The sequence below is a fragment of the Pseudopipra pipra genome, unplaced genomic scaffold (genome assembly GCF_036250125.1).
Source record: "Pseudopipra pipra isolate bDixPip1 unplaced genomic scaffold, bDixPip1.hap1 HAP1_SCAFFOLD_93, whole genome shotgun sequence".
NCBI classification, from domain to species: Eukaryota; Metazoa; Chordata; class Aves; order Passeriformes; family Pipridae; genus Pseudopipra; species Pseudopipra pipra.
Window position 1 is genome coordinate 53,178 of NW_026991234.1, and position 26,971 is coordinate 80,148.

Consider the following 26,971-nt stretch of genomic DNA (forward strand, 5'->3'; position numbering starts at 1 on the left):
TGGGGTCATACTGGACTTACACTGGGAGTGACTGGAAATCACTAGGATCATATTGGGGGTGACTGGAATCAATCTGGGAGCGACAGGGATCACACCGAGACCATATGGGGACCATAGTAGGATCGCCGCCGCGCTGAGTGCCGCGGGGCGTGGCCACTGTAGATTTATGCTAACGACTCCGCGGCCGCCGCTGCACCATCGAGTCGCGGCCTCCGGGCGGGGCGGAGCGGTTGCGGGCCGCGATTGGCGGGGGCGGTGCGGACGGAAGTGACGTTAGAGCGGCGCAGAGCGGCGGGAGGTTTGAACGGCGGCGGGTACGGGGGAGTTCGGAGGAGTCCGGGAGTGACGTCACGGCGGTGAACAGGGGGGAAGCACACCCAGGAAGGGCGAGGGGGGTTTTCACCGGCTGCCTGGACCTGCCCTGACCTCCCTCCCCGGTCCCCCCGGGTCCTCTCCAGCGTCTCCCTGACTCCCGGACCCCGCACCGAGCCCACGGTGGGTGCGGCCTCGCCATGCCCCGCCCCAAGCCCACCCCCCGGCGGCGTCGCCCCCCTCCAGCCCCGCCATCGCCCCCCCCGCGCCGGCGGGTACGGAGTGAGTACCCCCCATAGGGGGGATACCCCTATGGACACCCCTATAAACCCCCCTAGAGCCCACCATACCCCCTATGGACTCCATATGGACCTCCTATAGCCCCCATATCCCCTGTTCCTACAGACCCCCATAAATTCCCTATAGCCCCCCATACTTGCTGTCCCCTATAGCCCCCCATACTTGCTGTCCCCTAAAGCCCCCCATAGATCCCCTATAGCCTCCCCATACCAGCCATCCCCTGTAGCGCCCTATAGATCCCTCGTACCCCCATGTCCACCCAGGCCCTATAGAAATCCCTTATACCCCTCATAGCCCCCTGTACTCCCCCATAGCTCCCCACTGTCCCTCTCACCCCTGCAGCCCCCCATAGATTCCCTGTAGCCTCCTGTGTCTCCCCAGGCCCTATAGATCCCCTAAAGTCCCCTATACCCCTCCTGTGCCTCCCAGGCTCTATAGATCTCCTATAGATTCCCTATAGCCCCCATACCTCCCTTTGTCCCCCTCTAGGGTTCCGCCCAGGCCAGCGGGCACTGCAGGAAATCCGCCGCTACCAGAGCAGCACCCGCCTGCTGCTGCGGCCTCTGCCCTTCTCACGGCTGGTGAGACCCCAAACCAACCCCTGGGAACCTTCCAAACCCCAACACCCACCCTGGGACCCCCAGACTGACCCCCAAACACACCCTGGGACCTCCAAACCCACCCCTGGGCACCTGCCTGCTGCTGCGGCCTGGCCCTTCTCACGGCTGGTGAGACCCAAAAGCAACCCCTGGGAACCCCCCAAACCCCAACACCCACCCTGGGACCCCCAAACTGACCCCCAAACACACCCTGGGACCTCTAAACCCACCCATGGGCACCTGCCTGCTGCTGCAGCAGCCTGGCCCCTTTGCCCACCTGGTGAGACTGCAAAAAACCGACCCCAAAAGCCCAACACCACCCTGGGACCCCCAAACCAACCTCTAGGACCCCCAAGTCCCCCTCAGAACCCCCCCAAACTCCCCAGGGACCTTGCTGGGACCCTCCAGCCCCTCTCAGAACCTCCCAAATCCACCCTTGGACTCCCCAAGCACTCCCTGAGACCCCTAAGTCCACCCTCAAATCTCCTGACAGCCCAAATCCTCCCTGGTACCCCCTCAAGAACCCCCGGGACCCCTCAAACAATCCCCAGGATCCCTTCAAATCCAACCCAAATTCCCCTTGGGGTCCCCCCAAATCCAACCTAGAACCCTCCAACCTGCCCTGTGACCTACTCAAACTCCCTCTGAGACCCCCCAGATCCACACTGGGACCCCCCCAAAGTGTCACTGTGTACCCCGATCCCCCTCCTGGGATGTCCTCAGGGTGGTGTCCCCATGTTCCTGTGCCTGGGGTATCCCCAGGGTGTCCCCCTCATGATGTCCCCATTACCTCACTCCCCAGGGCATCCCCAAGATATCCCCAGAACGTCCCTGTCCCTGGGGTGTCCCCCGAGTGTGTCCAGGGTGACAACCAGGGAGTCCCAGGATGTCCCCAGGGTGGTAGCCCCAGCCCAAGGTGTCCCCATATCCCCCTCATGTTGTCCCACTGTCCCCCTACTCCCCGTGTCCCCTGCTGTCCCTATGTTGCCCCTATGTCCCTGTGTCCCCTGAGCTGTCCCCGTGTCCCCCCCTGTCTCAGGTGCGGGAGCTGTGCCTGCTTTTCACCCGGGGGGTCGATTATCGCTGGCAGCGCCTGGCCCTGCTGGCCCTGCAGGAGGTGGGGGGGCCCGGGGGGCTGGGGGGGGTCCTCTGGTGGCTTGTGGGAGACCTGGGGGTACTGGGTGGGGGGTCCCAGAGGGTCTGAAGGGGTCCCATGGGTGCTAGGGGGTTCCCATGAAGGTGGGAGGGTCCTATGGGTACTGGAGGGTCCTTGGGGGCTGAGGGGTCCAGGAACGTCTCTGGGTGCTGAGGGGGGCTGGATGGGGCCTGTGGGAGCTGAAACGTTTGGTGAGGGGGGTCTCATGGGAGCTGAGGGGGAGAGTCTGAGAGGGTCTCCATGGATGTGAGGGGGTCTCAGGGGGGCTGAGGGGGTTCTATGGGTTCTGGGGTAGGGGACCATGGATGTTTAGAACCTATGGGTGCTGGGGGGGGGACTGTCAGGGCACAAGGGGACCCCTCACCCATTTAGGGCCACAGGGTGTTTCATTTCCCCCAGTCCCCTGTGGGTGGGTTTGGAGAGGGTGTCTGGGGGTTTTGGGGGTTGCTGCCTCCTGGGGATGGCTGAGGGAAATCGGGGGGGGGTTGGGGGCTCCCCCTGATTTTTCTGGGGTGCAGGCAGCAGAGGCCTTCATCGTGAGACTGCTGGAAGATGCGTACCTGTGCTCGCTGCACGCCCGCAGGGTCACCCTGTTCCCCAAGGACCTGCAGCTGGTTCGGCGCCTGCGAGGGCCCGAGTGGGGGGGCATCTGAATGGGGACCCCCACCCTGCACTGGTACCCACCCCTCAGCAACCCCAGCCTGGGGGGGGAGAGAGCTTCACACCCCTGATCTTACTGGGGGCTCCTATGGGACCATTGTGCTGAGACACTGCACCACCCCATGGGGGCCTCCCACACTGGGATCCCCCTGAGTATACCCCCAGGACCCACCCCCAGGGGATCTTGCAGCCCAGAGCCCCCTCTCCAAGGGTCGTCCCCATGGGACATGACACCCCAATCCTGATGCCCCAGTCTTGTTTGGTATCCCCCACACAGACCCCTCACCCTGGGACCCCTCCCCAGCCCCCCCATGGGACCCCCACCCCGGGATCCCAACCAACCCTCCCAGGGTCCCAGCCCAGGGTGGGGTCCCCTTCTTGACTCTAGCACCCCTCAGATTATTGGAGACCCCTGTCCATGACCCCCCACTTTGGGAATCCCCCCAGGTCTGCTACACCCCAATAAATGTCTGTGACCCTCCAAGTGCTGCCGGATAAAGGGAAAGAAATGGGGGGTGGAAGGGGGAGGGCTCTGGGGAGATTGGGATGGGGAACACTTGGGGAGGGGGGACCTGGGGGGGGCAGGTGCCACCATGGGGGCTCTGGAGAGATTGGGATGGGGGACACTGGTGGGGGGGTGCGGGGACAGGAGTGTCTCAGTGTTAAAGGGGTTCCTTTTATAGTGGTGGGGGCTGTGTAGGGGGAGGGGTTGTGGGGGTGGGGCTTAGGGGTTCACTTTATGGGCAGGGTCAGTTCTTCAGGGGGTGGGGCATAGGCTTGGAAACAAGACCCTCAAACCTCAGCGACCCCTAAAAGCACCCCAGGGACACACCTGGCACCCCAGGAACCCCCCCTTGCACCTCCGGGATCCCCATCACAGGGTGGGGACCAGGGACCCCTAAACACACCTCAGGGATCCCTACTGAAACCCCAGGGCCCCCCCCGCATTTCCAGATCCCTGAACCCCCAGACCCCAATGCACCCCAATGTCTGTAGCCTAAGAGACACCCCAGACCCCAATAGCCCCCCTAGACCTCCGTAACCCCCCCAGACTGCAATACACCCCCCCATCCAATGCCCCCCAGCACCCTTATAACCCCCCCCAGAACCCAGTATCCCAGACTCTGACACACCCCAATCCCTGCAGCCCCCCAGGGTCCCCCCAGCCCCCTATAACCCTCCAGATCCCAATATGCCCACAGACCCTGATGTACACCAGTCCCTGCAGCCCCTCTGAGCCCCTCCATAGCCCCCCCAGCTACCCAAATTCACCAGTACAACCCAGTACAGCCCACTGGAGACCGGTATAACTCAGTACTTCCCCCGAGGAACCAAAACTAGGTGGGTCGGTTTGGGGGGGGGTGGGGGAAGAGGAACCAAGAGCAGGCGGGGGGAGCAGGAATTAAGGGGGGGAGAAGGGCACGGGACTGTGGGTCCCAGGGACCCCTCCGGGGGGGGGTGACCCAGCTGTGCTTCCCCCCAGCCTCTTTGGGGACACCCAAATCCATCTGGGCAGGGGCTGCCTCCAGTCACGTCACCGGGGGGGTGGGGGAGAGGGAAGCAGTGACACAAAACAATACCTAAAACTTCCCTTTTCTGCCCCAAAATCGCTTGAGGCTGAGGCAGCAGCACGGTGGGATCCCGCTGGGGGGGAGATGGGGGCCCCCAAAATCCCTGGGGACTGGGGGAGAGGGGGGTCCCTAGAGTGTGGATGAGGGGTCCCTGGGGTGCTGGGGGGGCGGTCCCAGGGTGTTTGGGGGGCTCCCTGGAGTCTGTGAGGGGGGGTCCCTGGAGTGGTGTGTGGGAGAGGCCCTGAGCCCTGAGGGGGGTCCCTAAAGTGTAAGGGGGATTCTCTGGTGTTGGTATATGGGAGAGTCCCTGAGCCCCAAGGGAGGTCCCTGGGCTTTAAAGGGGGTCCCTGGGTTGCTGAAGACATCCCTCACTCCTCTCTCTCCCCCTCTCCTGCCTCTCAGGATCCCCCCAGGACAGGGCAGGATGTACGCCCCACTGCTGGTGACACTGGTGACACTGGTGACAGTGCCCACGGGCGTCTCTCCCTACGGCTTCCGCAACTGCATCCAGGCTCCGTGGGACCCAGGGCTGTTCCGCTGCGTCCAGCGCTTCCTGACCACCGTGGGGGCTGCCGTGGCTGACCTCCCGCCCAACACCACCTCCCTCAACCTCTCGGTCAACACCCTGCACCAGGTGCCCCCTGACGCCTTTGCCCACCTCCCGCGGCTCCGCACCCTCGACCTGACCCACAACCGGCTGGAGTTGCTAGCCCGGGGGGCTTTCCGGGGGCTGCTGGCACTGGTCCAGCTGGACCTGGCCCACAACCACCTGTCAGTGCTGCCCATGGGGGTCTTCACCGGGCTGGGCAACCTAAGCACGCTGCGGCTGGACCACAACCCACTGCTCGCTGTGGCCCCGGGGGCCCTGCGGGCGCTGCCCGTACTGGCCACACTGCGGCTGCGGGGGGGCCGGTTGAGTGCCCTGGGCCCCGTGGCCATGGCTGTGGGGCACCTTCCCCGCCTGGATCTGCTTGACCTGTGTGGCAACACCCTGTCAGCACTGGCACCGGGGCTGCCACCTGCACTGAGGGTCCTGCTGCTCTGCAACAACTCCCTGGGGACTCTGTCAGGGGCGGCCCCAGAGGTGCTGCCCGAGGGGCTGCGGGTGCTCGACCTGTCCTACAACAACATCTCAGACCCAGCGCCCCTCGGCCGGCTGCGCCTGCACAACCTGACACGGCTGCACCTGGCTGGGAACCCACTGGACGTGGCACGGCTGCTGAGGGTGGTACCCCCGCGCTGCGTGGACGTGTCAGGCCTGCAGGTGGGCGCGGGGGGCTTGACCGAGCTGTGCCAGCACCTTGTGGGGCCGTGGCTGCGGCGGCTGCAGCTGCGGCACACGGGGCTGGCAGCGATGCCTGCCAATGCATTGGCTGACTGCCCGGTGCTGGGTGCCCTGGACATATCTGGCAACCGGCTGCAGAGTTTGGGCTGCGTGGAGCAGCTGCTGGGCCTGGCACAGCGCGCAGCGCTGGGTGAGCTGGTGGCCGAGCACAACCTACTGCGGTGGCTGCCGTCGTGCCACAGGGCCCCAGTGCTGCGGCGGCTCCACAACGTGTCCCTGCGCTTCAACCGCATCCTGGTGGTCGGTCCCCGTGCCTTCGCCAACACTCCGGCACTGCGGCGACTGCGGCTGGATGTGAACGGGCTGGCGCGGCTGGACCGTGCGGCGCTGTGGGGACTCCACGACCTGCGGCACCTGCGACTCGACAACAACCTGCTCACCGACCTCCTGCCTGGCTCCTTTGCCGACCTGCACCGGCTGCGTGATCTCAACCTGCGCAACAACCGCGTGGCTGTGCTCTTCCCCGGCGCCTTCAGGGGGCTCAACCGCCTGCAGACCCTTGACCTGGGTGGCAACAACCTGCGACACTTGGCGGCCGCCGCGCTCCAGGGGCTGCCCCAGCTGTGCCGGCTCTACCTGGACCGCAACCGGCTGCTGGAGGTGAGCGAGGCGGCGTTCCGACCAGTGCAGACCACGCTGGGCGTGCTGGATCTGCGCGCCAACGCGCTGCGCTACCTGAGCCGGCGCCCGCGGCAGCCACCACCCTTCCGCCACCTGCACCGGCTCTATGACCTGAAGCTGCAGGCGCAGCAGCCGTACGGGCTGCGCGTGGTCCCACATCACTTCTTCCAGGGCTTGGGTGCCCTGCGCTCGCTGTACCTGTCACAGAACGCACTCTCGGCTGTGCCTGCCGATGCCTTCGACGACCTGGCGCAGCTACGGTACCTGACGCTGGCCGACGGCAGTGGTGGGATGGGTGCCCTGCCTGCTGGCATCTTCAAGAACATGAGCCGCCTGCGCAGTCTGGACCTGGAGAGCGCGGGGCTGCGTGGGCTCGGCCCCGAGGTCTTTGGCAATCTGACGCAACTGGAGGAGCTGCGCCTGGCCAAGAACGAGCTGCGCGGGCTGGACACAGCGCTTACCACACGCCTGCCCGCCCTGCGCTACCTAGACCTGCGCAAGTGCCCGCTGAGCTGCAGCTGTGCCAACGTCTGGCTGCCGGCCTGGCTGGCACAGGGACCTGTGCAGGTGGTCTACCTGTACAACTACACCTGTGGCGAGGCGGGCGGGGCCCCAGCATACCTGCACAGCTTTGACACACGTGTGTGCTACCTTGACATGGGGCGATACCTGTTCGCAGGGACAGCACCGGCCGTGCTGCTGCTGCTGGCGCTGCCGCTGCTGCACCACCGCGGGTACTGGCGGCTGCGCTACCACCTGTACCTGCTGCGGGCATGGGCACGTGGGCGCTGGCGGCGGGAGCGGCGCCGCTACACCTACGACACCTTCGTGTCCTACAACTCCGTGGACGAGCGCTGGGTGCTGGAGGAGCTGGTACCCGAGCTGGAGCACGGGGCCCTGCGGCTCTGCCTCCACCACCGCGACTTCCGCCCCGGCCGCGCCATTGTGGACAACATTGTGGATGCCGTGTACAACAGCCGGCGCACGGTGTGCGTGGTGAGCCGCGGGTACTTGCGCAGTGAGTGGTGCTCGCTGGAGATCCAGCTCGCCAGCTACCGTCTCTTCGACGAGCTGCGTGATGTCCTTGTGCTCGTCTTCCTCGAGGACATCCCTGAGGCTGAGCTCTCAGCCTTCCACCGCATGCGCCGTGTGCTGCTGCGCCGCACCCACCTGCGCTGGCCCAGCGAGCCTCTCGCCCGGCCTCTCTTCTGGGCCAAGCTCAGGGGTGCCCTGAGTGGTGGGGATGAGGAGGAGGAGGACAGGGAGAGGGAGAGAGGCACAACGGGGATCCCCAGGGAGGTTCCCCCTCAGAACAGCAGCTTTCTGCCCCCAGTTCTCTCTGGGGAATGTGCCCTGAGCAGTGAGGAGAAAGAGGAGGAGGAGGGGGTGGTCAGGGACGAAGGCTGTCCTGACATGACTGGGATCCCTGGGGAGAATCCCCCTCAGAAAAACAGTTTTGTGCCCCAAAATCACTGGGTTTCCTCTGGGGAATGTGCCCTGGGCAGTGAGGAGGAGGAGGACATGGAGAGAGAGGAGAAGGAGGAAGGATGTCCTGGCATGACCAGGACCCCCAGGGAGGCTCCCCCTCAGAAAAGCAATTTTCTGCCCCCAGCTCACTGTTTTTTCTCTGGGGAATGTGCCCTACACAGGGAGGATGATGGCAAGGAGGGGGAGTGGGAGGAGGAGGAGGAAAGCTCCAAGGTAAGAGAGCAGCTGCCCTAGAGCAGCCTCACCCTGGTGCAACCATGACCCCCAGGGACATTCCCCATTAAAAAAAATGGCTTTTTGCCCCCAAATCCCTGTTTTTCCAGTGGGAAATGTACCCTGTGCAGTGGGGACAATGGTGAGGAGGAGGAGGAGAGGGAGGCAAGCTGGACTTCAATGCCCCCAACCCCAGCAGCTCCAGAGACCCTGGAGAATGGTCCTTCCTGGAGCCTCTGGCAGAAAGTACCTTGGGAGACTCGCGGATGATCCCTAGGATTCTGGAGTTTTGGGATACGAAGGATCCAAGGCCTGTTACACCCCCTCTGGAAGAAGAGATCCTGGCAGGTTCTGAAGGGGTTCGAGCTGCTTCAGAAGTGAGTAGCACTGAAGCACAGCTTTTCCTGGCACCCCGACTGCCAGTGCTGGGCTGGATGTTGAAAGGGAAAGTCCCTTCCACACATCATGCCAATGATGCCACATGGAGCCAGTGGATGGCTCTGATCACACAGCAAGATCACACAGAAATCCCAGTTACTCAGGGATCTTGGAAGTTGTCACAAACTGGCCTAAAGGTGAAAATTTCAGACTATCATCATCATCAGAGGAGGAGCCACATGCTGAGGAGGCCCCACCATATTATCAGCTCCCAGAAAATGAAAAGCGTCATGCTCTCTTCACTGACGGTTCCTGATATGTTGTAGGGACAACAGGTGGATTGAGATGCTAAGATTAAAGTGTCTCGGGTGGATCTGGACTGGCAACACTAGAATGAATTATTTCTGGCTCAGTGGGCCCAGGACGCCTCAGGTCATCAGGAAGAGATGGAACATTGGCTCATGATGGAGGGGTGGATTTAACCATAGACACCATGTCCTGGGTTATTCATGACTGTGAAACGTGCTGAGAACAAGAAGGACAAGCAGGTAAAGTCTCTGTGGGATGGGGGATGATGGTGGAAATACAGATATGGGGAGGCCTGGCAGATGGATCACATCATACCCTGTGTTTACAATGGTGGGAACAAGCCCTGGACAGCTGGACACACACCCTGTGCTCACACCACTGCCTGGAAGAAGGTCCTGGGCCTGGAAAAGTGAGTCCTGTAGGAACATGGCCCCTAGAAAGAATTGAGAATTTCAAAAACAGCCTCATGGACCCCTGGGCCAGACAGCTCAGGATGGAGTGGGTGTATCATATTCCCCATCATGCACCAGCCACTGGGAAAGTTGAATAGAACAATGCACCATTCAAAACCACCTTGAAAGCATTGGGTGGTGGGACCTTGAAACATTGGGATCTCCATTTAGCCAAGGCTACCTGGTCAGTTCACACCTGAGGCTCCACCAACTGAGCTGGCCCTGCCCATCAGAACCTCCCTGTACCATCAGAGGGGATAAAGTCCCCATGGTGCACGTGAGGAACATGTGAGGGAAGACAGTTTGGATCAGTCCTGCCTCAAACAAAGGCAAACTCAACTGTGGGATTGTTTTTGCTCAAGGATCTGGGGGCACTTGCTGGGTGACGCAGAGGGACAGGGAAACACGGTGTGTACCTCAAGGGGATTTGGTTTGGGGTGAGAACAGTCTGCGATGTTCAATTGTATAATACTGGTTGCTGAATGACACTGCCACTGTATCCCAGAACTCCCATGGACAACGAGGATGGACTGCTCCAGATACACCAGTCGTGAGCTCCTGATGCAGCTTGAAACCAACCCACAGCACCCCAACCCTGCCCTGGGAGACATCCAGGGTGGATAGAACCCACAGTCATGGACTAAATGAACTTAACAGACACCTCGGAGGGACAGCATTGACTGGGGAAGTGATTCCTGTGCTTGTGTGTGTATGTATATATATATATATATCTTGTGCTCTCTGTTATTAATATTGTTGCTGTTGCTGTTCCTTTTCTCATCTTGCAGTTTCCAGTAAACAGTTCTTATCTCAACCTGTGATCTTCCCCTTCTGTGCTTCCAATTCTCCTCTCCAATGTGGTTTGGAGAGTCTATGGGAACAATAATATGGAGAGTCTATGGGCAGTTCCATCCCTAAAGCACAACACAAAGCACCCCATGGCCTGGACATGTGCTAGCAGCCCTGCAGGAGGAACCCCATCCTCTGGACAAGGTAGATATTCCCAGGAATTTCAGGAGGTAGAGCAAAACAAGGCTTGTTTTCAAGGAGCTGGTCAAAGTCCTCATCTCTTTTACTTTTGAGGGGGGAGGTAGAGGCCTGGTTTGTGTGTAAAATCTCTCTGTGGATGCTGACATTTACTGAGCCACATGGTGTGAGCTCAGAGCTGGCCCTGCTTGGAGCTGGACATTGGACTGCAGAGCACTGAGCTCCCTTCCCTCCTGAATTGTCTTATGAACTTCCTGACTGGACAGTCCACCTGCCTGTCAGGTGTGCCCTGAATGGCATCCCAAGGCAAAGGAATGCTCCTCCCAATTTAATGCCATGAACAAACATGGTGAGAGTTGTGTCCTCTGAGCCATGATAGAGGTGCTGAACTGCCCAGGTCTCAGCAGAGTCCCCTGTGCTGCCCCACAATGCCCCAGTATGTCCCAGTGGACACCAGGGAGGGTGCGACCCCTTCACCTCTGCTCTCTCAGCATCATCATCCAGCTGCCTTTTCTGCCCAGCTCTTTGTCTGCCCACCCAGGCTGTGATGGCCTGTCTTGGGTAAAAGAACACTGAGGGAGACCAGACCGAAAGTCTTGCTGGAGCTGAGATAAAAAACATCCCTCTCAAGAAACCTCTGCCTTTTAAACTGGGTGAGGAATTGGCTGGATGGAGCAGCCAGAGAGGTGGTCAATGGTCTATTAATTGCAGTGGAAAGGAGGTATGTAGCTACTTGGGTTATTCTCTATAAAACTATATCACTTCAGAAAATACATAGGAAGGAAAAAGAAGGAAAGGACAAGGGTAGGTAGTGGAGAAGCAAGATCTCACCCCCCATGGATCCAGCAATGAGACCTGATTGTTTCAATTTCTGTGGTCAAAGGGATACTTGAGGTCTTGATCCTTTGGTGTTGGGGGCCCATGAAACAAAGAGTTCAATGTGTCAATAATGCATGCTCAGGTTCACATGGGAACACCCAGGTACTCCCCCAAGGAGGAGTTCCATGCTTCCAAAAGCATGGCAATTCAGGTCCTAGAAATGCAAATTCTTTCTCTTTTTATGGAAATTTGGGAATTAGGATTAAAATGCCAGCATGGTTTATGTAGGTATTTGGAGAGCTGTGGAAAGGAGTTGTGGGTATTAGAATCAAAGAATCACGTAATGGTCTGTTTTGGAAAGGACCTAAAAGAGCAGCTCACGCATCACCCCTACCATGGGCAGGGACCACTTTTAAAATTTCAGGTTGCACAAAGCTCCTAACCTTGGACACTTCCAGGCAGGGGGAAACCACTTATCTGGGAAAACAGTTACGGTTTTGTGCCACTCTCATCATAAGTCATTTCCTCCTCATATCCAGTCAAAGTCTACCCTCATTCATTTTAAAGCCATTGCCTTGTACTCATTTGCTCTGTGAGTACAAGACTTGGGAAAAAAATTTCACTCCATCCTTCCTGGACTAAGCACACAATGTTTCCATCTGCAAAAACCTTGGAGAGGACCCGGAAATCTCTCAAGTGGGGTTTGGAAGCCTCGGGCACAGGACAAATACATGGAGGCTGAGGGTACTGGCTCGATGTGGAGAATTGAAGACAGTGCAGGAGTAGCCTGAGAGGGCTTGAAGGGCAGATTCAGAGATGGTGAGTTTTCCTTCTTAGTGGAAATGAGGATGAGAAAGAAACAATGCCACCGAGGGCAGCTGGTGAGGCCCAGACTGGACATGAGGAAAAAGGAATTTCACTCCCAGGGCAGTGCCGTGCTGCAACACATCACCCAGAAGGAGTCTGGATCAGCCCAAGGCTTTGTGTGTCCAGGAAGAGCCAGGGAGGACGCAGAGATGTCAGTGCAGGAAGGTGCCAGCCAGGTGGGGCAGCCGGGGGGATGACGACAGCCTGCAGGGAAAGGGGCAGGGCATGGACACCGTAGGACAGCCTGGGCTGGAGAGGAGAGAGGGATGGGGAGAAGCTGAAAGGCCCTGACAGAACCACCTTCTGCAGGCCTTTGGCCATGGCTGCTGTCTGTGCCCCTGACGCCAGGAGGAGACAAGTGGCCCTTGCAGCCTTGGGGCTTCATGGCCTCCTTGTCCCTGCTCAGCTGCCTGGCAGGTGCCACCCCATCAACCTGCCCTTGGCATTGCACATCCCACATCCCAGTGCCCCAGGAAGAGCCCTGAGGAATGAGGCAGGGACAGGATCTGCCTTCCAGGGGCTGGGGGTCAGGGCTTGGCCCTTGGGTTAATGTGGTCATAAACCAGACCCAAAGGACCATTTGGATTAAGGAAATTCATCTAGGATTACTCAGCATCAGAACCACCTTTACCTTGCTTGTCCCTGTTGGAAACAATATAACTTTTCTAATTTTTAATGGTCCTAATTAACCTTTTAATTAGTTGTTTAGCTGTGTTAGACCTTAAATCACTTTTAGTCAGCATATAGCAAAAAGATGTCATAAGCTACTTTTGTGAAAACACAGCTTGGGAAAAGTACTAAAACTGTAAATTCTGTTAAAATTAACCTTGATATGCCTCAGAGATCAACACCGAGGACAGAAAGACATATTGTTGAAATTGGACATCTGAAACACAGGATTTATGGATCACAAGGACATTTTGGCAGAAACCAGCAAATAACGAAGAAGACTAACTAAAGCTCAGTATTTGTGTCAGAAAATCCCTACTGGAGGAAAAAGATGCTAAAAAGATTAAAGATTAGGACTAATTACCACACAAACCAAGAAATTAATAACCAGTAGTGGACAGAATACTGATTAATGAAAGGAAATTATGTAATTTAGAACCAATGAACAATAATTTCTTTCTTTGTTAAAAATGCATAAATAGGTGAAAAAGTGTTGTACTGGAGTTTATGTGGAAGGCAGAAGTTTTGTCAACCTCACAAACACCTAGTGCCATGAATAAAGTAATGCTTTGCTTTCTAACACTAAAAATGCAGTGTTAGAGGGTTCTGTTGTCCTGACCATTTTGGAGGTATTTGGCAACAATTTTGGGCAACCCCTGGCAGGAAAAAAGCTTTTGAAGCTCCATAGATTTATCAGATCGAGAGGTGCTACTTCTGGGGAGAACCTCTGATGTCTTAATCCACTGAGTTCAAGGCAAAGAAAATCCCTGGGAGTTTATTCAGGCATCAACACTGTCTCCGTACAATCCTAAACATCCACTGGTCAGATTACATGACCAATACGTCTGTTCTAGAACAGGCAGCAGTCACAAGTATTGAGGCCATTTTGCTGAGAACACAGCTGTGCTGGGCAGGGCACGTCTCCAGGATGAAGGACCAACCACCGCCTCCCGAAGGTCCTGCTTTATGGTGAACTTGCCACCAGCTGCCGTGAGAGAGGAGCCCCGAAGAGGAGATACAAGGACTGCCTGAAACAACATCTCACCCTTGGCCATATTGATCAGCATAACCGGTCTACTCTGGCCTCCAGTCAGGAGGTCTGGAGATACACCATCTATAACGCTGCTGCTTCCTTTGAGATCGCACACAGGATCACTCTCGAAGAGAAAAGACAACGCAGAAAGAACCGTGCCTTGCAGAATATACCACTTAAGGTGTCTTTCTGTTGTGCCTTTTGCAATCAGATATGTCTGTCTGGTATTGGCCTTATTAGCCACCAGCATGCTTGTAACAAATATGGATAGAGCCTTCCCCAAATCTTTGTTCGCGAAGCCTAGCCATGAAAACTGAGGGTACAGAGAAGGTAAACCTAATTACAACTGCACAAAACTTGAGCTCTATAATGTAATTGGGTTATTGAATTGAAAATACAGTTGATTATTTTCTATTAAATGTCATTTTAGCTGGGGATTGTTATGAAGTGAGTTGCAGTCTGACAATTTCCAAGTGGATTCAAGTCCCACCTGGTGGTGAAACTGTACAACTGGTTAACAGGGGGTGCATCTGTAGGTTCTGAAGTTACCCAGTGTCAGTCGGACAAGGTGCTGTTGCCTCCTTGTGCAAGAGGTTTGCCCAGATGCTCTGGGCTTATTAAACCTTAAATTTTGTGTTAATGCTGAGGAAATGCAAACATTTAGTGAGTGTGTATTAATGTGTATTCAGTTTGTCTGTAGGAAAAAAATTCCACTTGGGAACACTTGGGCTACAAAAGTCACTTTCTGTAAGTGTGTGGAATGAATTGTATGTTTGCAATGAATTCTAAAGTATTTGGTGAGTACAAACCTTTTGGTTTTAATTCATGTGAGTTGCTAAAGCTAAAATTGTGTTTGCAGCACGATCTGGATTCGCATGTGTGGGCACTGAGCTCCCACCTGGGTCAGTTTTAGGGATTGCAAGGAAAAGAAAAAGCAAAAGCCGCGGGTCTCACCCCGGTCCCTCCTGTCCCTGAGGGACGGGTCCTCGAACCCTTCCTCTGATCCTGGTTTGCATCACATCTTTCCTACAGTTTAAGATTCAAGGGGTGGGGAACATCCTGATCTACACAAACTGGTAACACCACGGATGGAATGACTTGTTTGGATTGTTCCAAACTGCCACGGACACTCTGGATTTAATGTTATACCCTGTTATTATAATGTTGGTATTTTTACTGGTACCCATTATACACAAACACACACCGCCTTCCCCTCCCCTGACCCTTCCCCCCCATCCCCATTTCTTGATTTTTCATCAGTTTCTTGGAAACCAAAAGCAAAAACTCTCCAGGTGGGGAGTGGCTCCTTGGGACAGGAGAGGAACCACAGAGCCCCGGGAGTCCCCACTGGGGCCAGGTAGGGCACGACCAGCGGCCCCTGCCTGGTCCTGAGCACACCAGGAATGGCACTGAGAGGGAACTAGGAGCACTGGGGGAGCCAGGGAGTGATGCTGGGAGCACTTGAGCTGTACTGGGAGCACTGGGAGAACTAGGGAGAGTTGGTGGGGGGCACTGGAGAACAAAGAAGGGCACTGGGAGCACTGGGCACCCCATCATGTCTCCCCAGTTGCCCCAGTCCAGCTCCCTTCCTGGGTGGGGGCTGTGGGGAGGGGTTGAGGGGTCACCAGGGTTTTGTGGTGTCCCCAAAGCAGCGAAGGTTTGGTTGACACCTGGAGGGGATGAGAGGAAGAAAACAGGGCAGGGGATGCTGGGGGTGCTGGGAATGGGTGCTGGGAATGGGTGCTGGGGGGAGACAAGGTGCTGGGGGTGCTCAGGTGCTGGAGGGGGCCAGGTGGGGGGTCCTAGGGGTGCCAGGGAACTTGGAGGTGTGTGGGTGCTGGGAGTTGGGGGGTGTCTGTTGGGTGCTGGGCATGTGCAGATGCAGGGTCTTGGGGTGCTGAGTGCTGTGTACTGAGAGTGCTGGTGGTGCAGGGAGTGCTGGATTCTAGGGGTACGGGGAGTGCTGGGGGGTGCTGGGAGTGCTGGGGGTGCTGGGAATGCTGGAAGTGCTGGGTGCTGGTGCAGGGAGTGCTGGTAGTGCAGGAAATGCTGGTAGTGCAGGGAGTGCTGGAGGTGCTGGGGGTGCTGGAGGTGCTGGGAGTGCTGGATGCTGGGGGTATGGAGAGTGCTGGGAGTGCTGTGGGTACTGGAGGTGCTGGGAGTGTTGGGGGTGCTGCAGGTGCTGGAGGTGCTGGGAGTGCTGAGGGTGCTGGGGGTGCTGGGAGTGCTGGGAGTGCTGGGAGTGCTGGAGGTGCTGGGAGTGCGGAGGGTGCTGAGTGCTGGAGGTGATGGGAGTGTTGAGGGTGCTGGGGGTGCTGGAGGTGCTGGAAGTGCTGGAGGTGCAGGGAGTGCTGAGGGTGCTGGGAGTGCTGGATGCTGGGGGTATGGAGGGTGCTGGTAGTGCAGGGAGGGCTGGATGCTGGGGGTGCTGGGAGTGCTGGGCTGATAGTTGTGCTGGGGGTGCTGGGTGTCTTGAGGGTGTAGGGTGCTGAGGGAGTACAGATCCTGGGTGTGTAGGGTTTTGGGAGTGGTCATATGCAAGGTACTGGGGGTGACCAAGTGTGGGGTCCTGGGGGTGCTGGGGGTGCCCCAGTGCAGAGTCCTGGGTGGTGGGGTACTCAGGTGTAGGGTGCTGGGAGTGCTGGATTCTGGGGGTGGCCAAGTCCTGCAGGTACTGGGTGCTGGGGGTGTCGGGTGGAGCACATCAGAATGCCAGAGCCCCGGATCTTCACCTGGGGTGAGCCAGGAACATGGAATCTGTGAACTGGGAATTTTGGAACCAAAAATTTGGGACTGCAAAGCAGTGAGATGGGGGTTCCTCTCCCCCTCCTCATTATCCTGTCCTTCCCAGAGCCAGAATTTGGCTGCTGGCTGGAGTGAAACCATGACACACGGCTTTCCCAGTCACATGTGTGGGGTGGCATCAGCTCAGCGGGAAGTCCTGGGGTTTCACTTCTTCTGCCCCCTAATAAGGAGCAATTTATTAGCATAAGTAATCACAGATTCATTACTCCCTGAGCTGCTTTGGTCCTCTGCCAGGCACAGGCCAGCATGGGCTCAACAGTCTGCAGGGCTGCCACATCCTGCCAGGGTTCAATGCATCGGTTTTATTTCCCCCCAACCGGGAAAAGAGCCCCAAATCCCTTTGACTGAGTGGAGGAGGGGACAGTCTTTTGGCAGAAAACTCCAAAGAACGGTTCCTGCAGCTTGGGAAAAACAAACTAAACAAAACTGAGGCACTTCTCTGAACCGTCTCCATGTGAACCTTTTCCTGGGATGCTTGAGGATGGGGAGCACTGGGAAGGGGCCTGGCTTGGGGCACATCTGTCACATCACGCACAGGAGCTCCAACAGTCAGGATGGAACGTGCACAGGGGGAGCAGGGGAAGGGACAGGGCTGCTGGGAGCAAGCACCTTCTGGAGCAGAAGAGACAACAGTGGGTATTGTCCTAGTTAGGACAGCCGGGACCGATTCATCACTGGATGGGTATAGCCCAAAACTGTGTATTCTATGGCCCTCCATGCCATTTCCCAGAAACTGTTGTCGGGGGGGGGGGGGCCTGCCTGTGGGGGGGATGTTCCTGTCCTCATACCCTTTTATGGAATTCCCCGCTCTGAGGGAAGGATTGACCATTCCTTTTATGGAATTCCCCGCTCTGAGGGAAGGATTGACCACTCCTGCCTGAACTGGAGAATATATAAACCTGGAGTTTCAGAACTTCACTGCCACTCGTGGGATCCAGAGGAAGACTGCAGCTCGCCGCTCTCAACCAGCCTGAGACCACCACCCTCAACTGGACTGCAATCACCACTTTTGACCAGACTGCAACAGCTCTCCCACCAGCAGGTTTTTCCCCTCTTCCTTTACTTTGGACTAAAGGGGGGGGGGGGACAAGGAACACCACTTTGTTCATGCCCCAGGGTTCTGGGTTATACATTTGGGTTTTGTGGGTTAAAACCAATTGTTTGTTTGTATAATTGTACTTACTGTATTATTTTAATAAATTGTTATTCTGACTTATAATCTCTCCTTTGAGTTGAGTTCATTTCCCCTGCTGGTTAACTCTTAAACCAGCACAGTATTCAGCGGAATTTAATGGAAAAGTAATAAAACCATAAGGAAAGAGAAGAGCAGCAGCAGCACCGTAGCACTGCAGCACTGCTGGGTGTCCCAAAAGGACTTCACTGACCCGCATATGGCCCAGCCTGCACCTGTCTCATCCAGTGGCAGCAGCCTGAGCTCTGTCATACAGTGAAAGAGCAGAGACACAGGAAAGGCATGGGAAATGCAAACAGGATCACAAGGAGCTCTGGAGAAGTTCTGGGAGGAGGAAGAAACCACTTCATGCTGGAGGTCCCAACTTGGTTCAGTCCAGCCTCAGATGCAGTTTTACCCCCAGTGTCTGGCTGTGGACCACAGGATGAGACCACAGCTGGTCCTGGCCCTGGGGGACCCCGAGGCTCAGGAAGGTTGATGCCAGCTCAGTCCTGCCCTGTCCCTGCTCCTGGTGATGCTGTGGCAGCATCTGGGGAAACAAGAGGGAGCTCAGGGTTGGTCCCAGCCCCCCCAGCCTCTTTGCCAAGCCCAGAGCAGCTCCTGCCCACCATCAGCCTCCTCTCCATCCCCAGAGGGCCCCAGCCCAGGCAGCACCCCCAGCACCCCATCAGCCTCACTACCCCTCACCAGTCTCACCACAGCTGATGGGCCCTAGGGTGGGGCAGGGGCCACACCTTGAGCCTTTGGAGCCACAGAGAGGCTGGAAACTCACTTGTCCTGGGGACTGTGGGGTGAAGGGCCTTGGGCAAAGCTTCTTATGGGGGCTCAGCAGCTGGGGGAGGGAGAGAGCAAGGCACAACAGGGAGGATCTGATACGCACCATTCATTTTATTTATTTTTTTCACCATTTACCTGACACCCCTTGCCCCCTCAGCCCCATGGGTCATGACAGAAAACAGAGCTCCCAACAGCTGCTGTTGACAAGCTCCTTGTCGTGACATGTGGACACCAATGCCTGGGAGGTGCTGGCACAGCAGAACAGGCTCAGCCAGGGAGGGAGAACCAGCACCCCAGAGGGTGCTCAGGATTGTGCCCAGCAGCCCCTGCCCCCGCAGTTTGGAGCCCAGGGACACTGAGCCGTTCCAATAAAAGATTCAGTTCCTGTTTAGGATCCAGAGTTGGTTCCCTGCCAGGAAAAACAAAGTGAAATGTGCAGCAGCTGCTGAGAGAGGAAGGAGCGATGATCTCAGACAGAGAGGGGGAATGGGGGAGATTAGAGAGTGAGGGGGGTGAAGGAGAACCCACTACCCAGGAAACCCAGGTGAGAGAGACTTCCCCCCTCCACTGACTGCTCCTGCCATGGAGCCCAGAATGGTTTGGGCTGGGAGGGACCTTAAAGCTCATCCCGCGCCACCCCTCTGCCATGGGCAGGGATGTCTTCCAGCAGCCCAGGTGGCTCCAAGCCCTGTCCCACCTGTCTGGGAACACTCCTGGGGACCGGGCAGCCACATCTGTGGGTCCTCACCTGCCCGGGGCCATCTCTGAGCTCCGCTGCTGCTGCCTCACCAGGGCTCCATGTGCTCTCCTTCCCCTGCTCCAGAGTGTGTCTCTTCCCATGGGGTCAGCCCTTCCCCTGCTCCGGAGGGGGGTCTCTTCATAGAATCATAGAATTGAGTCATAGAATTATCAAGGTTGGAAGAGATCTTTAAGATCATCCAGTCCAACTGCCTCCCTGAGCAACCTATTCCAATGCCTGCCCACCCTAACAGTGAAAAAAATTTTCTGATGTCTAATCTGAATCTCCTCTGTCTCAGCTTAAGCCCATTTCTTCTTGTTCTCCCACTCCTAGCACAGTAGAAGAGACCGGCCCCCACCTCACTAAATCCTCCTTTCAGGCAGTTGTAGAGAGCAATGAGGTCCCCCTGAGACTCCTCTTCTCCAGACTAAACAAACCCAGCTCCCTCAGCTATTCCTTGTAGGACATGTTTTCTAGTCCCTCCATGAGCTTTGTTCCCTTTGTCTGGACATGCTCCAGCCCCTCAACGTCTCTCTTGCAGTGAGGGGCTCAGAACCGGACACAGCACTTGAGGTGGGGCCTCACCAGTGCCCAGCACAGAGGGACAGTCACTGCCCTGGTCCTGCTGGCCACACTATTCCAACAGGCCAGGTGCCACTGGCTTGTTGGTCACCTGGGCACACACTGGCTCATGTTCAACCAGCACCCCCAAGTCCCTTCCTGCTGAGCAGCTCTCAAGCCACTCTGCCCTCAGCCTGGAGTGTTCCATGAGGTTCTTGTGAGCCCAGTGCAGGACACTTGGCCTTATTGATCCAGCCTGTCCAGGTCCCTCTGCAGGGCCTTCCTGCCCTCCAGCGCACCAACACTCCCACCTGCAAATTCCCTGAGGGTGCACTCAATGTTAAACAGGACCAATCCCAACACTGAGCCCTTGGGAACCCCATTCGTGACTGACCCCACCTGGATTTAGTTCCATTCCCCACCATTCTCTGGGCCTGGCCATCAGCCATTTTTTTCCCAGCAAACCATTCCCTCATCAAAGCCACAAGCAGCCAGTTTCTGCAGGAGATACTATGGGAGATGGTGTCAAAAGCTTTAGTGAATTCTAGAGAGACACATCCCCAGGCTTTCCCTCAGCTACTGAGGGGGTCATTTTGTCATAGAAGGAGTTCATTCAGTCAAGCAGGACCTTCCTTTCCCAAACCGAGTCTGGCTGGGCCTGATCCCCTGGTTGTCCCGCACATGCCATGTGATGGCACTCAGGAGGATCTGCTCCATGGCCTTCCCTGGTACCGACGTCAGGCTGACAGGCCTGGAGTTCCCCAGATCCTCCTTCCGACCCTTCTTGTAGATGGGCATCACATTTGCTGATTCCCAGTCAGCTGAGACTTCTCCAGTTCTCCAGGACTGCTGGTAAATGAGTGAGAGTGGCTTGGCCAGCTCTTTCTCCAGCTCCCTCAGTACTCTCAGGTTCATTCCATCTGGGCCCAGGCACTTGTGGGGGTCTCACTGGCAGAGCAGATCACTGATCATTTCCTCCTCGATTATGGGGGCTTCACTCAGCTCGCCATCACCAACTTCCAGCCCTGGGATCTGGGTATCCTGAGGACAACTGGCTTTGGTGTTAAAAGACTGGGGTAAAGGCGGCATTAGGTCCCTCAGCCTTTTCCTCCTCCCCTGACACTGTGCTGCCCTCTACATTCAGCAAAGGATGGAGAATCTCCTGAGCCCTCCTTTTGCTGCTAAGGGATTTATAGAAACTTTTCTTGTTGACTTTAAGTGCAGTGGCCAAATTCAGTTCTAATTTGGCTTTGGGCCTTCAAATTTTCTCCCTGCATGACCTCACTACATACTTATATTCCCTCCAAGTTTCCACCCCTGTTACAATCTGCTTAAATGTTGCAGAAAGAACTTCAGATTCGAATATTCCCCTGAGCAAAATCAAAACTCACACAAGTTATCTGTTGATACCAAAACCTGATTTTATTAGTTGCTAAGAGATGCAAAGAGGAAGAGGAAAAAATAAGAAAAGGTTGGAAAAAGGTAAGATTACTTCTAGAAGCAAAGATACCACCATACTATCTTTCTGCCGAGCTAGTGTGTGTGTGTGTGGGAGAAGCGGTTTATACCTTTTTCTTTCTCTGTCTCTGCTGCTTTTTAATGTTATCTCTTAGCTGCTGGGGGTGGTCTTAGCAGCTTAGTTCTCTGGAAGGCAGCCAGGATGCGTGGCCTTGCTGCTCACATTGAGCTGTGTCCCAGTCCATGCAGGGTCCCAATTCAACAGCACCCTTCAGCCATCAGAAATATGATCAGGGTAGAGGGATAAGATATAATTCATGCACGTGCACAGGGGGCATCAGTTCTTCTCCAGGCTGGCAGAGTTTCAGTCTCCAGTGGCAGGCAGGCAGCACACAGTGGCAGAGAAAAGGTGATGGGAGATGGGGAGAGATTCTCAGCTACGGTAACTGGTTCTTTGATAACCATAAGCAATGGCAGGATCTTTTGGCAGGAAAACTCCAGCAGCAAGCTCTGGTGAGAACTTCTGGCAGAAAACTGACAGAGAATTTTTGGTAGGAAGTTTTGACAGGTAGAAACAATGGCAAAACATTATTTCTGGCATTTCTATATTATCTGGTTGTTACAATTAAGCCAGTTAAGTAATTAATTAAAAAATATTAATTATTATAATATGTAGTTAAAACATATAGATAGACTATTTTAGATTTATTATGAAGACAGACTTACATAAGATAGATAATACTATATTCACATATTATAATAATTACCATATTTATAGGGCACATAAATAGGTGCTTGCAGTTAGACTATAGGAATTACAGAATGCAAGACATAAGATTAGGAAGATTTACTGTAGTTTCCATTTAAGTACCCATTCTCTCTACCCGTCTCTTTACCTCACATTTATTGTTAAATAAAGTCTGTATTAAATAAAATCTGCCTGTTGTCAGCAAATGGTCTCATTTACACCTTAATTCAGGCTGAGGCATCTCTCCCTAATTGGATCAGAACACCTGGGCAGGGACACCTTCCAACACACCAGCTGGCTCCAACCCCGTCCAACCCGGCCTTGGACACTTCCCACGGTGGGGCAGCCACAGCTTCTCTGGGCAACCTGGCCCAGGGCCTCACCTCCCTCCCAGGGAACAATTTCTCCCCAAAAGTCTCATCTCCCAGAGGTCACTCCCTGGGGCCAGGCTGCAGTGTGTTCCTCCCCAGCACTGCCTGCCTGCAACAGCCTGGGCCGACACAGGAGGGCTTCCCCTCAGCCACCCCCACCTAAGGCAGCAGCTGCTCTGGGCTGTTCCTCACAGATCCCTGTGCCATCAGCTGCAAAGCTCTCAGCAAGGCTGTCCTAAAGGAAGCTGCCTTGGGAAAGCTTTTTTTTTTTTGCATCTGGCCTTACAGTCAACAAGAGAGGATGAAATGAAATAATCATTTTGGCATGGAAATACTTGTCTTCATAAACTTCAGCCTCAGTTTTTGTTTTGTTTTTTCTTTTTTTTTTGGACTCATTTCTCCTTTGTTCTGTTCCTGTTTCTGATTGTGGGAGCGACTCTTGAGAGTGCAAACCCTCGTGTGGTTTTATGAGGAACAGAATTGGGTATTTCTGTTAGAATCTGACACTGACTGAAAGAATCCGCTGAGTCTAAAGTGTGCCTTTGGTTGAGTGTGAGCTCTCTGTTGCTGTCATCTTCCCATCGGGATAGAGCTGAGGGTGTGTAGTCTTCCCAGGCGGAAAACTCTTGGCCAGTGGAGTCTTCCTCTTGGGAAAGTTCTTGGGCAATGTCGTCTTCCCAGTCACACAGTTCTTGGTATCTCTTGACACTCTGTCTCATGGGACAGTTCTTGCTCATTGGAAAACTTGGTATCTGTTGATTTCTCCTTGTGATAGCTCTGGGTCTTTCTCATCCTCCCCCTGCACAGCTCTGGGATTCTCCCCTCTTCCCACTGGGCAACTTCTTGGACTCTCCCATCTGCCTCCCATTGGTGCAGCTCTTGACTCTCATTTTCTCCCCACAGGTTGAGCTCTCGCACTCTCCCACGTTCTTCCCATGGCTGCAGCTCTGGACCGCTCACGTTTCCCCAGTGGAACACTTTGAAGTTGCCTTTGGAAAGATTTTTGGGTGGACCAAAGAACTGTGAAAACAGCTAAAAAGGACTGGTTTGCCCACGTCAAAACTGTGCTTGCTTCCTAACAAAGATGACTCCCTGGCAATAGTCAGGCTCAGAGCGTGTGTGTGCAGGCTTGGCCGGACAGGCTCCACAGTCCTGGGGCAAATGTGTTTGGATGCCAGTTCTTGGTGAGCCGGGTTCAAGGGGCAGGTTCAGTTTGCCTTTGGAGAGAACGCACACACCTGCCCTCCCACCCGCAACTGGGAACTCTCCTACTGGGAGAGTTGGGAGCTGAGCAGTCCCTCCTCACAGATCTCTAAGTGGCACCTGAGTTTTCTAATGCATAACTATCTAGAGGAGCTAAAAAATGACATCTGTACATTCTTTTCTCATGCCTTACAAGTGTAAATAGAAAAGACACAAATTCTGAAGTCATTTGAGCAGTGTTCTGTCTTTGCTTTCTTCGTAATTTCCTGGGGAACTGCATTGCAACAGTGGCCTAGATTTTAAGGAATACAAGGCAGTATTTTATATTATTATTGTTGATATTTCCATTATCTATTAAAATATAAATGTATAATATATTATAAATATTTAAAAATTATAATTGGTATAATATTTGATTGCTATTTAGTATTTTAATTTATCTTTATTTTCAATTTATTTGATTTATTTTAGTAGTACTCTTAGTAGTAGTACTTTGTTTATTTAAATAAGGATAAACAAAGAAAGAATCAATAAATTGCTGCTAAATAATGTAGAGTTCCAAATGCATTAAGAAATGAGCCAGAATTCCCGTGCTCGGGTGTATCAAAATCACCCCATGGTTGCACTAGGGTAAAAATCACCTGCGGAGATATTGGGACCAGTTATGTGAGAGGTGACACTAAACACACAGGGTTTAATCTTTTATCCCAAACTGAGTAAAAAACTATTTTTTTTATCCCAAACAAACTAAGTTTTTAATCTGTTTGCAACAGAAAACAAGTTTTATCGTGCTAGTCTGTTGTACCTGGGGTCTGAAAGGCACAAGAAATAAATAATAAATAAAATACAGCTAAATACCCTTGGGAAAGGGAAATGGCTTTCATGGGCACTTCATTGCACGCTGTTTCTGCCACTGCTCAGGGCCAAGAGTCCTTTCCCTGCTCCAGCGTGGGCTTCCTCCTGTGGGAGACAGTTCCCCGGGAACTTCTGCTGCAGGAGTCCTTCCACAGGAGCAGTCCTTAAGGAATCGCTCCAGTGTGGGTCCCTTGCATGGGCTCAGTCCTTCAGGAACGGGCTGCTCCAGCATGGGTCCCCCACAGGGCCACAAGTCCTTCCAGGAAAACCTGCTCCGGAGTGGGCTCCTCTCTCCATGGCACTGCACATCCCTGCCAGGACCCTGCTCCAGGTTGGGCCTCCCCCAGAGTAACAGCCTCCTTCAAGCATCCCCCTGCTCCTCTGTGGGCTCCTCCAGGGGCTGCAGGTGAATCTCTGCTCCCCCATGGACCTCCACGGGCTGCAGGGGCACAGCTGTCTCCCCATGGGCTGCGCAACAGGATGCAGAGGGACCTCAGCTCCGGTGCCTGGAGCCCCTCCTGGCCCTCCTTCTCCACTGCCCTGGGGATCTGCAGAGCTGTTTCTCCCACACGTTCTCACTTCTCATTTCTCGGAGCGCAATTCCATCTGCACCAGAACTTTATTTTTCCTTCTTCAGTCCATTATCCCAGAGGTGTCACCACCATCTCTGATGGGCTCAGCCTTAGCCAGCAGCAGGTCTGTCCTGGACCCGGCTGGCACTGGCCCTGTTGGACATGGGGAAGGCTTCCAGCACCTTCTGACAGAAACCACCGTTGTAGCCCCCCCGGTACCCTGTGCAGCGTGAGTGTGGGGGCAGCGTGCGAGTGTGCAGGACGCTGTTGTGAGCACTGGATGGAATGGAGGGGATGCAATGTTTGGAGCTGCATTTGGCAATGGCACCTGAGACCCTCTGGGGAAGGACTGAGGGACAAACCAATGAAGCTGCTGTGTGTCCACACGGGAGGCTGCTCTTGGCAACCCAGGCAGGACGATAACACAGAGGAATTATTCTTTAAGGAATATCCAAGGAACATCTCCAAATACACTGTCCTTGGCCTTGCATATTATAATATGTAAATACAGTATTATCTATCTTATGTAACTGTCTTCATAGTAAATCTAAAAGTCTATCTAAATAATATAACTATATATTATAATATTAAAAATATTATAACTACATATTATAATTTAATTATTCAATAACTTAACTAGCCTAATTAACTAACTAAATTAGTTAATTGACTTAAGCCATCTTTGCTGACAACAGGCAGATTTTATTTAATGCAGATTTTATTTAACAATAAATCTTACTGATCTTCTCTCTTGTATTCTATAATTCTTATCGCCTAACTGAAAGAACCGATCTATAATCCCTATAAATATAATTATTATAATATGTAAATATAGTATTATCTCTCCTATGTTAGTCTATCTTAACAGTAAATCTTCCTAAATATTATAAAAACATACTAAAAAATTGTAATTAAATTAATTAATTACCTAACTAGCCTAATTAACTAACTAAATTAGGTAATTGACTTAAGCCATCTTTGGGTTTTTTTGGAATAATCCTGTGTGTTGTCGTCCTGCAGGGAGTTTCTGGGAGCAAGAGGTCCTGTCTTTGCTCATTCCCTGCAGGAGCAGTCAGGCATTGGAATCAGTGTCTCAGGTGGGTGGTGGTGTCAGTGTCTGTGCTGGAAGCACTGCAGAGGTGTCCGGGCCCGCCTGGTGCTGGAGCAGGGCCTAATCCTGGGGCTGTCCCGCCGTGCAGGAGCGGAACAGCCTGCGCAGAGCCCCGAGTGCCCGCCTTTAGCGGGAGAGACGTTTGGTGGGGACAGGCAGCTGCCTGCTGAGGGCCTGGGCCTCCAGCTGGGGAGGCGAGGGGCTGGGGGGGCAGCAGGGGCTGCGTGGGGCAGGGACCTGGCTCTGTGTCCCTGCCCATGGCACCTGCTCTCCGAAGGTTGGAGAATCTTCTGCCTCTTCCTCAACAGGAGCCAGAGGCCCCTGGGGCTCCTCCTCCTCAGCAGCTCCGGCCGGGGCAGCAGCTGCCGGCTCGGCATCCGTGGCACTCACCGGGGCAGGAGCTGGACTGGGCAGGTCACGGGCTGCCTCTGCTGCCACCTCTGTGCCCACGCTGCTGGCAGAGCTGGGCCCTCCTGGGGAGCAGTCTGGGGGCCCTCGTCGTCATTCCCTGGGCCCAAGGCTTTGTCACAAATATTGGAGGTGGCATCCTCTTCCCCCTGGCACAGCTCTGGGTCTCTCTCACCTTCCCCTTGGCACAGGTCTTGGTCAGTGCAGGACGTCCAGTCTTTCTCCTCCCCAGCCAAGGCCCCCTCATGGGTCTCTTGCCCTGCCAGGACTGACCCCCTCTCTGCCTCCTCCTGAGGCTCACTGAGGGCCTGGGCTTCCAGGCTGCGAGCAGAGGGGCTGGGGCGCTGCAGGGGCTGTGCGGGGCAGGGACCAGGCTCTCTGTCATTTCTGCT

At 54.8% G+C, this 26,971-nt stretch overlaps 2 protein-coding genes across 3 annotated transcripts; both read left to right on the plus strand.

Annotated features, from left to right (window-relative positions):
- Positions 1-342: 342 nt before the first annotated feature.
- LOC135408962 (histone H3-like centromeric protein A) lies at positions 343-3,511 on the plus strand. Its single transcript, XM_064643886.1, has 4 exons — positions 343-594; positions 1,102-1,193; positions 2,251-2,328; positions 2,886-3,511. Exons 1-4 carry the CDS (start codon positions 513-515, stop codon positions 3,018-3,020), a joined length of 387 nt encoding a protein of 128 aa, XP_064499956.1. The 5' UTR covers positions 343-512; the 3' UTR covers positions 3,021-3,511.
- Positions 3,512-4,130: 619 nt separating this feature from the next.
- On the plus strand, positions 4,131-10,218 carry LOC135408955 (toll-like receptor 13). Of its 2 annotated transcripts, XR_010427952.1 has the most exons (3): positions 4,131-4,368; positions 5,001-9,191; positions 9,910-10,218. XR_010427952.1 is itself a non-coding variant. In XM_064643879.1 (2 exons), exon 2 carries the CDS (start codon positions 5,023-5,025, stop codon positions 8,284-8,286), a length of 3,264 nt encoding a protein of 1,087 aa, XP_064499949.1. In that variant the 5' UTR covers positions 4,131-4,368; positions 5,001-5,022; the 3' UTR covers positions 8,287-10,218. The 2 variants fall into 2 exon arrangements, 1 of the variants encoding a protein (XP_064499949.1); XM_064643879.1 differs by having other exon boundaries at positions 5,001-10,218.
- The last annotated feature ends 16,753 nt before the right edge of the window (positions 10,219-26,971 follow it).

Excerpts from the sequence above, each read along its gene's own strand:
- LOC135408962 (XM_064643886.1), top strand. The coding sequence starts at position 513 with ATGCCCCGCCCCAAGCCCACCCCCCGGCGGCGTCGCCCCCCTCCAGCC. Across the intron at positions 595-1,101 it reads CCCGCGCCGGCGGGTACGGA|GGTTCCGCCCAGGCCAGCGG; the intron begins GTGAGTACCCCC and ends GTCCCCCTCTAG. Across the intron at positions 2,329-2,885 it reads CCCTGCTGGCCCTGCAGGAG|GCAGCAGAGGCCTTCATCGT; the intron begins GTGGGGGGGCCC and ends TCTGGGGTGCAG.
- LOC135408955 (XM_064643879.1), top strand. The coding sequence starts at position 5,023 with ATGTACGCCCCACTGCTGGTGACACTGGTGACACTGGTGACAGTGCCC.